Here is a 12,415-nt window from a genome sequence, read left to right as displayed (position 1 = left end):
AAAATGAAGTCTTAACCATAGGATATTAAAAGATGATGTTTAGCATTCTCTCATACTGCCAAGTAAGAGTGCTAATCACACAACGTTACATACGTGTACATGCGTAATTTTGTCTGTAATGCTAAAATATCTAATGATAGAAAACTTTAATAATGTTATTTATTTATTTAATTTATTTTCATTTTCTAAAGTAAAAATCATAAACAATAAAAAGCAAAGAAAGTTTATGAAGTGATTAAATTGTGGGCTTATTATCACAAAACATCCCTGAGGTTTACGAAACTATCAGATTGCATCCTTAATGTTTTTTTGTGTCACTTATGGTCCTCAAAGTTAGTATGTGGAATCACAAATGGTCCCTGACGTTAGGGTCTGTCAAAAACTCTGTTAGTTTGCTATCGTGGCATACATATATATCACAAAACATCCCTGAGGTTTACACACTTATCACAAATGGTCCTTACGAATTTTTTTTAAAAAAATTTAAAATTCATAAAATTTTGGTTTTCTTTTTAAAATTATTTATAAATGAAAAAACAATTTATAGAAGGATTTTAATCTTGAGGACCATTTATGAACCCTAAACCTTTAGTTTTTTTTTCATTTTTAAATTTTATGAATTTTAAATTATTTTTTAAAAACTTCATTAGTTTGTTGATGTGGCATATATATGGAGCCCACATCTACAATAATATAGTGTCACATGTATTTAAAATTTAATATATATTTTAAAATAATTATAATTCATAAATTTTAAAAAGAAAACAAAAATTTTATGAATTTTAAATTAAAAAAATTTCGTAAGGACCATTTGTGATAGGTGTGTGAACCTTAAGGATGTTTTGTGATATACATATATGCCACGTCAGCAAACTAACGGAGTTTTTGACGGAACCTAACGGCAGGGACCATTTGTGATCATACATGCTAACTTTGAGGACCACGAATGACAAAAAAAAACATTAAGGATGCAATCTGATAATTTCGTAAACTTTAGGGACGTTTTGTGATAATAAGCCTTAAATTGTGATTGGGGTTTTGTTTTGCAACTTCCACAGTTCCATCCAGGCCGCCTAAAATCCGAATCAAAGGTTCCATTGTCTCGGTCTCGCCGAGAAAAACTGGAGAGTGCCCAAAAGATTAGAATGAGCGCTCTACTGAAGAAGCCCAAGACAGAGAACGTAGAAGTCATAGACGACGACGACGACGACGAACAAGCAGCAGCCGCAGCAGCAGCAAACAAGATGACAGAAGAGAACGGCGACCCAGATAGCAGACAAGAGCAAGAAGAAGCCCTCGTCGCTTTGATTGAGCATCGTACGCGCGAAGTTCATCACCTTCGCCAGCGCGTCTCCTATTACAAATCTCAGGTTGCGTCCCCACCATTCATATTTGACGTTTCATACTTCTCTCTCTCTCTCTCTCTCTCTCTCTCTCTCTCTCTCTCTCTCTCTCTCTCTCTTGTTTTTGGTCCTTTTCGATGATGACATTTTGGGGTTTATTGGAATGGTCTTTGTTTGTTCTTATTTCATGTGCTGCTGCTGCTATAAACTGTCCATCATGGGCTTTCGATAAGCTTAAGTTTAACTTTTTGCTAATTCTTACTTACCCAATTGGAAACAATTTAGCAAGTTTGATTTAAACTACTCCTTTATCAATCAGACATATTGGTTTCGTGTCCTAAACTAGTTTGGGTGATAAGACTCCAAAATTTCTTTTCTGGGGTTCTTAAGATGAAAGCTAGAAATCAATAACTCACGCTCGAAAGTTGTTGGTTTTGAGTCTGACCATAAACACTGCTATTTATGACTTGCTTTACTGTGTGGAGTTGTTCCCCATTGTTCATTTATTAGTCAATTGGTCTTGTTTGAACCCATTGTGTAGTGGCTACAAAGTGAAAATCACCTAGTCAAGATACTTATCACATTTTCTTTATGCCCGGAAAGGATGAATGTTTCTATGTGCTTTAACCCATCGGATGCCTTCTGAAGGAAACTATCCACTAATTGTTTATATGGAAAAGGCATGCAGCTTGAGGAAGCAGCAAAGAGGTTAAATGATTCCGAAACTAAGTTGGCACGACTTCGACGCCAAGACAAAGTAGGGTCAACCAAGAGTTCCCCGGGTAGTGGAACTAAAAGTGCGAAGGTGGAACCCAGATCAACGAGTCCTATCCATTTAAGTCAAGGTTCTACTAGAAACCAGCCTCATTCTAAAACAGAACTTTTAATTCCTGCTGTCATTCCAAAAGTTTCCCAACCTACAAAATTGGCAGGGTCTAGTGGGAAGGCTCCAGTTAGTTCTAGTGCTCATACCAGTCCCTCAGTTTCAAGTCAGTCTATTAGTGCTACCAAAGAAAAAGGGGACAAATCTTATAGAACTTCTTCAAAGCAGGAAGTTGAAATTCAAGATAGAGGGACAAAGCGGAAATTTGGTAAGACTCTAGTCTGTTGATTGGCCTTACGGTCTCCATCTTCAGTTTCCTCTTGACTGTCGATCTCTGGGTTACATTTGCAATTTTGATTTGTATAATGTTTACTCAACTCCATGTATGTGTGGTTCCTTGATTTCTTTATTTGTGATGGGAAAGTTGTTTGTATTTCAGAACAGAAAGAACATAAAGAATTAATTCCGTTGGTTCATACTAGCTCTTCACCAAGTATAATCCGGTGCTATGCAAGCAATCACATATCAAGTCAGCACAAGAGAAAGTTGAGAAGTCTTTCTTTGTGCCCAGTGAATGATCAGCTTTTTGTGACCAGGTAATTAACATGTTTGCTGTATCTGGAAGAAGTATATGTCCCTAATTAGAATAGTTGCATTTTTGGCTTATCATCAAAATCCAATGATATCTGGGTGAGAATAGGCCTCTAACTTTAACTCTTTAAGTAACATATCCAATTCTCAAAATATCTCGTACCTTTCTTCCGCCTTTGCCTTTCAGTTCAAGAAACTGCACACATAAATGTTTGTCAAGTAGATATGCCACTGCTTTGGAATTATGCATCTGTCTTTCTTAGTCATAAGTTGGTAAGATTTTTGTGTGCTCTGTTAAACGACATTATCCTAAAATTTTAAAGTTATTAAGAGAAAGAAAGGAATGACTGTTCTTTTTGGTAACATGATTTGGTAAGCAGCTGAAAAAGAGGCAATGACACTTTACTTGAACTTGACGTGTAAAAGAAAGCTTGGAATTTCTTATTTTTTCCTACAACTAGTAACTATAAAATGCATCAAATGCTAGCAAACATATGATTAATTTTGACAAGTGTTTTGGAATTTTTGCAGTGCGTTGGATGGAATAGTCAACTTGTGGCAAGTTCAGGCCAAGGGGTAAAGTCCAAATCTCTTCCTGTTACATTATTAATTTCTTAACTTCACATTGTGTGCTCGGTAGCATTATAAGGGGGAGAAAATTATGTTGCTCAATCTCCAAGCCTATTACAGTCCATTTTTCAACCTTTTATTTTTCTTTGAGTGGGTTCAAAAACTGGTGTTGGTATCTGTGTGGCTGCTATTCGTTGGTGTGTTTAGAAAGGCAAAACTATGATTATATTATGACCTTTGGTTGTATTAATTGTTGCAGTTTCAATTTTTCATCTCCAGTTCTGAAATATAAAGTTGCTTATCCACTTCTGCTGTTCACTATTGTTCTTGAATTTTTAGGCCTGGGCTTCTACTTTGCATAACTGATTGATGTATCCGTTTGTTTCTTGTAATTGCAGGTCAGGTGCTTCTCTACTTAGTAGTACTGATTGTGCATCCCCAAAACAAAGGAGATGGCCAGAAGATATAGCCTGGCACCCTGAGGGAAACAGCCTATTTTCGGTCTATAGTGCTGATAGTGGTGATTCTCAAGTATCAGTTTTAAATCTAAATAGGACACAAGGGGTAAGGGCCGCTTTTGAAATTAATTGTTGCAATTGTGTGTGGGTTACACTGAGGCTTGAGCAGCATTTCTTGTGCTCCTGGGTACACAAATATAGAACAGGCATATATAGAAGTGCGGTACCGCTTTTAGATAATTTCACCTCTGATTCTTGTCTTTTTGTGCATTGACAGAAAGCTCGTGTTACTTTCTTAGAAGATAAACCTCATGTGAAAGGGATCATTAACAGCATAGTTTTCCCACCCTGGGAGAATACCTGTTTTGTCACTGGTGGAAGCGATCATGCTGTTATAATCTGGAAAGAGACTGATGCTGAGAATGTATGGAAACCAAAGGCATTGCATAGGAATATGCATTCATCTGCTGTCATGGGAGTCGCTGGGATGTGCCAAAAGCAGATAATACTATCCGCTGGAGCAGACAAGAGAATTGTTGGGTTTGATGCTAACGTGGGAAGAGCAGAGTTCAAGCATCAGATAGAAAGTAAATGCATGAGTGTCTTGCCAAATCCCTGTGACTTTAATCTCTTCATGGTTCAAGCAGGGTGAGAAACACTGATTTTTGCAGCTAGAATGTTCTTTTCATCGACGCGTGCTCTCTGGATAGTTGCCTTGTTAGCACTCCTGGAATTGAATCCCGTTTTGTTCACCTTATGCATTTGCATGCTGAATCATATTATTTGTTAAGATGCCTCATGGTTTTTGACGTGTATTATTAACCATCATAGCATTTTGTAAAACCCTTGGCTAGTTGAGCTAATCATACATTTACGTTGAAGGGATTTTCTTCGGTTACGATTTCTAATATCCTTAATACTATTTTGAAGATTGTAATGTTAACATGTTTTATATGCAGGACCCATGAGAAGCAGCTCCGACTATTTGATATCAGACTGAGGCAAACAGAAATACATGCTTTTGGGTGGAAGCAAGAAAGCAGTGAATCTCAGTCAGCTCTGATAAATCAGGCTTGGTCTCCAGATGGTTTATACATCTCATCCGGTACCGCAGATCCCATGATTCACATATTTGATATCAGATATCACGCCCATAAGCCTTCTCAATCTATAAGAGCTCATCAGAAACGGGTTTTTAAAGCTGTATGGCTCCACTCTTGCCCCCTTCTCATTTCTATATCTTCTGATCTGAACATTGGTTTACACAAAACCACGTAGCCGATTGAACGTCGAGCCAAACAGCTGCTAGCCCTTAGAAAGAAAATGGTACATTTTGTGTTCCTCATTTCAGGTCGGCTTAAGAAGATCTGTTACTTGTTTTCAAGAGTAACAACTCTTTGTAGGGCATTTTTGTAAGAATCAAGCAGGAAAATGCGGATGAGATGTTGGGAATTGTATGTAATTTTTTGAGGAAAACGATATTACTATGGGGGATATATTGAATGAAATTTTGTTTTGGGGAAATGAAAGATTTGCAGCTGGTGGATTAAGTAAAGCTGTTGCCTTCATCTTTGATCTGGTGGTTTCTGCTTCTTGGTCAAAATTAACTACTTTATAATATTATTTTTAGTCAATAATATGTGAATTTGATTTGTATTATTGAAAATTTTGTAAAAAATGTGTATTAAACATGAAAAATATATACGTACGTGTACAATATGTGTATTGTATGTTTGCTTTTTAAAAAGGGAGATTCACTATAATATCCAATATAGGAGCCCAAATTATTTATTAAAAAAAAAAAAATTTATATGAAATGGACTTTAGAAACATATTCAAAATCCATTTACAACATAACAAAAGGACTTTTAACTTTTTTTAAATTACAAAACTGCCATTGATTTCTTAAACCAAATCCAACCCAAAAACCTCATAAAAAAGCTCAAAACACTCAATGGAGCATCAAAGTAATTTAATAATTAAAATTAAAATACATATGATCAGTTATTATTTTTTGGGTTTTCTTTTGGTTTGTTTATATAAATTAAATGGTGTAGGATTTATTTATAGTTTTAGTGCTAAGAATGGGTATATGACTAAATATCTCTTTTAAAAAATGTGAGTCTTTAAGACGTGAACAGAAAACAGAAATATTATTGAAAAATACGTACCTATGTATATAATACGAGTATTAAACGGAAAAAATGCTAAATTCTTTATATAAGTAATAACTCTAGAAAAGTAAAAAATCAAAAGAGGACAATAGAGACTTGCGTAATTACCAGTACAGAATAATGCTATAAATTACTCTTATGAATAAACAAAAATCAAGGATTTTAAAAAGAAAAAAAAAAAGGGACCCCAATATAGCCGCGCGGGAGTATAGCCACGGCTATACTATTTATTTTGAAAAGAAAAGGGATCCGCCTAGCGGGGCCTAGACGCCTAATTTTAAAAGGTGCAGCATGACCGGAATGAGGGAGGCGGGGAAGACACCAAAATTCCGATCATCGTACAAGTAATATTTATGAATCATCCAACTGAACTAGCTGTGCCTGTCTCTCAACAGCCTTCTTTCTTATGAATACGCCCCATCTAAGGGCTGCCTTGAGAGCTTGAGCCAGCCAACAACAGCTTTTCCAGATGAAGGACACTGCGATCATCATCAATACTGTAATTCACGAATCACTGGTGTATTGGGGATGTATTCAGTAACGTTCATGGAGATGGAGAGGCATGTCCATAACCATATATAACCACCCATGTTAAAGATACGAAGTAGATGCTGCATATCTTCATTTGCAAGCATCTCATGGCTCCTCGTACGAATTTCTTCCTCTGGGAAGAGGTCCCCCCAAATAAAACTTTGAGTGATCACGGCTAATTACTACTTTGCATCATTTCAGATACATTAACCATGTCAATCTCCTCTGGTTGGTAGTAAATAAAATAGACTGGATTCTTCAGTGAGAAAGAATTGCCCATTTGGACAAAACGAATTGAGTGTAGCGGTTTACGACATTGCATTTGTAGTATCAATGATTATAAAAGGAGCACAAAACTATAAAATATATCAAATCCAGGCAGTATGAAGTATACATGAAAAAAATGTTCGAAAAATCGCTAGAGGAGTAATCGGGCCCTGCTAGGCGTTTCTTTTTTTTTAATAATTATTTTGTATTATAAATTATAAATTTATACTAAAATCATGCAAAATAAAAGGATATATAAATTATAAAATATCATAATTGATATAAAACATGAGGAAAAAGTTAAGCATAAAGCAAATAATATATAGTGTTGCAAAGAAAAATACTTGAAATGCAAGTCGCTGGTGGGCGAGGAGGTCGCAGGTCGCGGCTTGGTGGTGGTGGTGGTCCTGGGTGGATGCCAATGAAAAATCATTAACTCAGCTGAATGTCATTTTCTGATAAATTTTTCAACGAAATTTTGCTCTTTTCCAAATCTAACATTTCGAAACTCTAGCACAGTATTACATAATCTCTCATGGGTCTCACCAATTGCCACGTTGAATGTCACTTTCTCATCAATTTTTGTCACGTATATGAAATTACTCGACTATCCCTGCCACATCAGTTGAGTTAACGATTTTTCGTTGAAAACTATCGAAATAGGGCAACCTTAGTTGCATAATAGAAGTTCAAGACGTTCAAAGAGAAATTGAGCCATTATAAACGTTAGGAAATAAACTGAGACAATTTATAAACCACTCATCTTACTTACTATAATTACAATTTCCACAGGAAAATAAAATAAAATATTGGTGGGAAGCCCATAAATGATATTTAACCGACGACGTGACACGTAACCTACTGTGGACTGTAGTGGCTTGTTTAGTCTCGCAACTTGGCCTTTCTCGTCTCTCCTCACACAGGCAAATTTTGTGACTTACAGAGACGCTTTAAGCTTCGTCCTCTCCTTGGGATTTGGTGAGTGTCATTTTTCAGTTCAATGAGGTTTATCGTACAATTTTTGTGTCGCTCTTCGATTTGACTTTGTTGTTAATAATTGTTTGATTTACCAACTAGGCCGGTGCTCTTTTTTTCCTTTCCTTTTTGGCCTTTCGAAATGCCATTTTGTTCTGGATTTTGAAGTTCTGTTGAAAAAGAGAATGCTTTGGGTTCATATTGTTTATGTTTTTTTGGTGAAAATGGTTTTTATTTTTATTTTTTCAGTTGTGAACTTGTGATGATCAACGAAAAGGGTGCATTTTTTGAAATGGGTTTTTGGCCATCACCATGTAAATGTTGTTTAGACAGTCGTCCATGAGCTCTAGCTAACATAAATAAGGAAAATAAAAGTTTAAAAAAATGGGCTTGGAGATACTTCACACCATGATATTGTTAAAAATAGGTGCTTGGTTGAAGGGAAGGTGCAAGCGAAATTTCTGAAGAAAAAAAAAAACCATGATAAGATCTTCCTTACCTTATTCAGAAGATTGTACTGCAGCTAAGAGTGAAATGTGACACAATTTAGTACTCTAGGTGAAGGGTAGGAAGTATTTTAGAAATTTAGAGAGTTGTAAGATTTTGAAATGTGTGCCACTGCCAATTTAGTTTGTCCCTCCAGCATTCATTCTAGGCGTTTGCAATGACTTTTGTTAATTTGGTTTTTTCATTCAGCTTCTTTGACTCTGTTTCTTTGTTTGACATAACCTAATGGTGGCTTACTACATAATATTTCTGTTAGTCTTCAACATGACCAGGGTAAGAGATGAAGCGTTTGAAGACAAAGGACCGGCTGTGAACTACTTAGATGCCAACTATTTTCATGCTCCTGCCTCTGAAAATCGTGCATATGACCGCGTTTCTTCTCCTGCTGATAACATAAGGAGAGATGCTGCTGAGGATCAAGGGTTGCGTAAGGACCATCTGGGTCTGGAAGAATTTTCTGGTTATATATTTATGTGTAATGGAAGAACAAAACCAGAATGCCACCTGCACCGTGTTTTTGGACTTCCCGCTGGAAGAAAGGAAGTTATAGAGAAGATTAGGCCAGGCATGAAGCTGTTTCTATTTGATTATAATGTGAAGTTTCTTTATGGGGTATATGAAGCAACCACTGCTGGAAAGTTGAACTTGGAAAGAACGGCTTTTGGTGGAAACTTTCCTGCACAGGTGAGTTTAGTTTTCTCTCCTTCACTTGATACCTTACTTCCTTCTTGATTAGCTTTTAGGTTGCTTTTTAAATTTTTTTCACTTGAGTTTTGTATATAGGTGAGATTCAAAATTTACAGGGAATGCCTCCCCTTGCCAGAGAGTGATTTTAAACATGCTATTCAAGACAACTACAAGAGAGGTTCCAATAAGTTTAATACAATTCTCAATAGCCAACAAGTAAGTTTCTCCTCTAAGTGGAATCAGTTCAATTTCATCCTTACCAATTGGATTGTTGTCATTTGGTTGACTGTACTCACTTTCCAGTTTATCTTATGGTGCAGGTAAGCCATTTGTTATCACTGTTTCATCCTATTACCATGCAATCATCCACCCAAAACGACAGTTCCTATATGAAGGATCAATTTCAGACCGGTGCAAGGCTGCCTTCCTCAGGCAGTACATACTTCAGTTCAATGCATTCCAGTTCCACTCCACAAGTGTTAGTGCCTCAACATGTTCCACAGGGAGTCCATCAGCAGTGGGATAGTAGTGGATCCACAGGAAACATGGGTATTGTCCATTATTCTGTGGGTTCACAACCAATAGTGCCGGCACAACCTATGAAGGATCAGTTTCAGTCCTCAGTAAGCCTGCCTTCCATGAAGGATCCAAATGCAGCCTGGGCTTCACCAATGTTGGAGCCTCAGTATATTCAACCGAGCGTCCTACACCCACAATACCCTAGTTATGGATACACAATGAACATGAGCTACTTTTATCCTGCTGTGCAGCCACAAGCTATGCCAGCTTCAAGTCAGACGTATTATTCTGCTGAATTTGGGCAGCATCACTTGGCTGAAGTAACTGCCCAGCCAGCACCCAAATCATATGAAAGGTACTCTTCCCGTGGTAGCTTGATTTTGATTATTTTAGCTTCATTTTTGGCAACTTGGAATTTTCCATGCTCCACCAAGCAACTGCCTTCCTAAACCAAAATGCTAGGCAAAGAGTACTCTTCTGGGAAGCCACATTAACTGAAGAAGTGAAGATTTGGGTGACTCTCCCTAGAAAGAAATAAAAATAAATTAGGTAATTTGGGAAATGTTATATTTGATTGGTTAAATGGAAGTTGCATATGATCATGTTAAGAACAGCAGCCTGGACTGGAAAAAACTATGCCACAGCCCCCTTTCTAGCTGAACTGTGCAATATCTTTTAAATTTGTTTAATTTGACTTATCTTTGTTATTTATTGGACTTATCTTTGTTATTTATTGGACTTAAATAATCAAGGTCTTTGTGTTGCAGCTATTACAGGTATGAGGCTGCACAGGATATGGTTCTTACTGATCAACACACGGGCTTCGGGCATGGTTACAGTCAGTCATCTCTGCAGACGGATGGGGAAACTATTTTACAGCAGGAGAATGCTGCTGAACACCACAATCTCCACCAAGTGCCTACAGCCTCACATGCTCCACCATCTATGCAACAACATACGTTCACATCAGAACAGCCTGGGCTTGCAGCAGGGACAGTTCCGATGCTGTCATCAAATTCCTGGACAGGGGCCAGCCCAACATAGAGCTGATGGACAAATTGTGGATCTCAAACATGCTGGAAATTGAGCATGAATCTTTTGCAATGAAATGCTTGGTCTTTTTATGACTTCCCCTATACTTAGTTTATGTTGTGAGTTTAAAACAATATTCTAGTCAGTTATAAATAGTTACTAGGTAGGTAGGAATGATACATTGGTAGTATTGTAGCTCAGTGTAAAATGGGCAAGGGCAGCTGTGGCCTTGCTTGCAGAATGGTCTTTTAAAAATAGAGCATTATTTCGTATCATTTTCAATTAGCATGAGGGAGAGTCATATTCAATCACTTTTGATTGCTTCATTTATATGATTATGTATTATTCCATTGCTATGATACGTGGGTGGGTCATAAGATAGATCAATAAAGTTGTAAGCATGGGTCAGTTAGAATTGTGGGAAGTTGACCTTGACCTTGACCTTGACCAAGACTCATCCAATTGTATTGCCATGATTGTTGTCAAGCGAGCAAGCAAGTGTTCAAGGCTGGGACCTGCTCGCCTCATTCTAGGCTGTCTCAAGGGAACCAAAACAAAATGAACCCTGCTGTAGCTAGAGGAAGAAGTGTGTTCACATGCATCTCTCTCTCTCTCTCTCTCTCTCTCTCTCTCTCTCTCTCTCTCTCTCCACCATCCATGGCATGAATATGATCTATATCTAGTGGTTGACCTCAATGCTCGTTGACTCCAAGAAATTCTAGCTCAGCTAGGAATGTCACCACCACGCTTTGTTATGACAATTGACGGGGATTTCCCACTTATTCTTTTTTGTTAAATTAGTGACACAACTCATAGATATGAAATTCATGTCTATTTATCTTTAATGAGAGAGACCTACAAAATAATATATATATCACGACGCATAAAATAATACATATATTATGAAACGTGAGAGAATATATCACGACGTATAAAATGATACATATATTATGAAATGAAACGAGAGAGATAAACTATAAAGATGTCGGGTCGGGACATGAATGAATTCATCTTGATTTGAAAGGATTAAAGAAAGTGGAAAAGTAAAGGCAATGCCTACCTTGGATCATGCGAACCCAATTCCAGGCTGAAATGAGCCAGAAAGATTTCTGCTACGTCAATGCCATTATATATGTTTTGTTTTTGGGTACTTTTTTATTTATTTTTATAGCTGGTACACATTATTATTAGAATAAATGGGCATGCAATAATTGTTATTATGAACCTTTAAACAGCCATGCATGCCAACATGAGCTATTCACTTTAGCTGGCCATGTCTGCTTTGCTCGGTCTCTCTCTCTGCCTTTCTTTTTTGCTTTCTTTCTTTTTCTCTGCATAATTATATGGAGAGAAAGCAACATGTCGTTTTATTGACTTCCATTTGCAGCGCAGAATTCTTTTAATTAGTTTTGCTTATTGACTAATTATATTTCCGTTCAATTTCATCATATGCTGACACAGTAATGTGTCCTTAAAGAAACTAAGCTACCATTATATTTATATTTCTATATTGGAAACCATGATTACACAGATAATATATTGGAAAAATTAACCCATTTAAAATGCCAGTTTTTTTTCACTTAATTTTGTAATTAATCTAAAATTCAGGAGCTTTTAACTACAAAACATCCAAATTAATATAATCAAAATCCCACATGTTGCAACCATCCCATGTGATGCATCCGAACATCCAAATTCTCAACACACCATGCTATTTGCACGGAAGTTTCGAATTCGAGACATCTTCTATAATTGGAATGAGAAATAACATCAAGGTGTGTACAATATTGCCTTGGTATTTTCCAAGTAAAAGACAGGTAAAATCGCAGCAACCAAAAAGAAAAGGCAAATAATGAAAAGTCGGACAACGGGGTGGGTGGATTCTCAAGGGTCATAGCTGTGTGTGACTGTTAAGTACTCCGTGTTTTCTAACTTTTC

General features: G+C 36.8%; 2 protein-coding genes across 4 annotated transcripts; both read left to right on the top strand.

Annotated features, from left to right (window-relative positions):
• Nucleotides 1-1,037: 1,037 nt before the first annotated feature.
• Nucleotides 1,038-5,358, top strand: LOC117629398. 3 transcript variants are annotated; one of them, XM_034361977.1, is made up of 8 exons: nt 1,038-1,370; nt 2,032-2,188; nt 2,276-2,434; nt 2,606-2,762; nt 3,289-3,333; nt 3,726-3,891; nt 4,063-4,433; nt 4,745-5,358. In XM_034361977.1, exons 1-8 carry the CDS (start codon nt 1,146-1,148, stop codon nt 5,061-5,063), a joined length of 1,599 nt encoding a protein of 532 aa, XP_034217868.1. In that variant the 5' UTR covers nt 1,038-1,145; the 3' UTR covers nt 5,064-5,358. The 3 variants fall into 3 exon arrangements, with proteins under 3 accessions (XP_034217868.1, XP_034217867.1, XP_034217869.1); XM_034361976.1 differs by having other exon boundaries at nt 2,032-2,434; XM_034361978.1 differs by having other exon boundaries at nt 1,259-1,370; nt 2,024-2,434.
• A 2,277-nt stretch (nt 5,359-7,635) lies between these two features.
• On the top strand, nt 7,636-10,788 carry LOC117629399. The gene is made up of 5 exons (XM_034361979.1): nt 7,636-7,735; nt 8,496-8,923; nt 9,023-9,142; nt 9,247-9,800; nt 10,213-10,788. The coding sequence occupies exons 2-5, from the start codon at nt 8,504-8,506 to the stop codon at nt 10,487-10,489; spliced, it is 1,371 nt and encodes a 456-aa protein (XP_034217870.1). The 5' UTR covers nt 7,636-7,735; nt 8,496-8,503; the 3' UTR covers nt 10,490-10,788.
• The last annotated feature ends 1,627 nt before the right edge of the window (nt 10,789-12,415 follow it).

The sequence above is a fragment of the Prunus dulcis genome, chromosome 5 (genome assembly GCF_902201215.1).
Source record: "Prunus dulcis chromosome 5, ALMONDv2, whole genome shotgun sequence".
Lineage (NCBI taxonomy): Eukaryota > Viridiplantae > Streptophyta > Magnoliopsida > Rosales > Rosaceae > Prunus > Prunus dulcis.
This window is presented reverse-complemented; position numbering and strand designations above follow the sequence as displayed.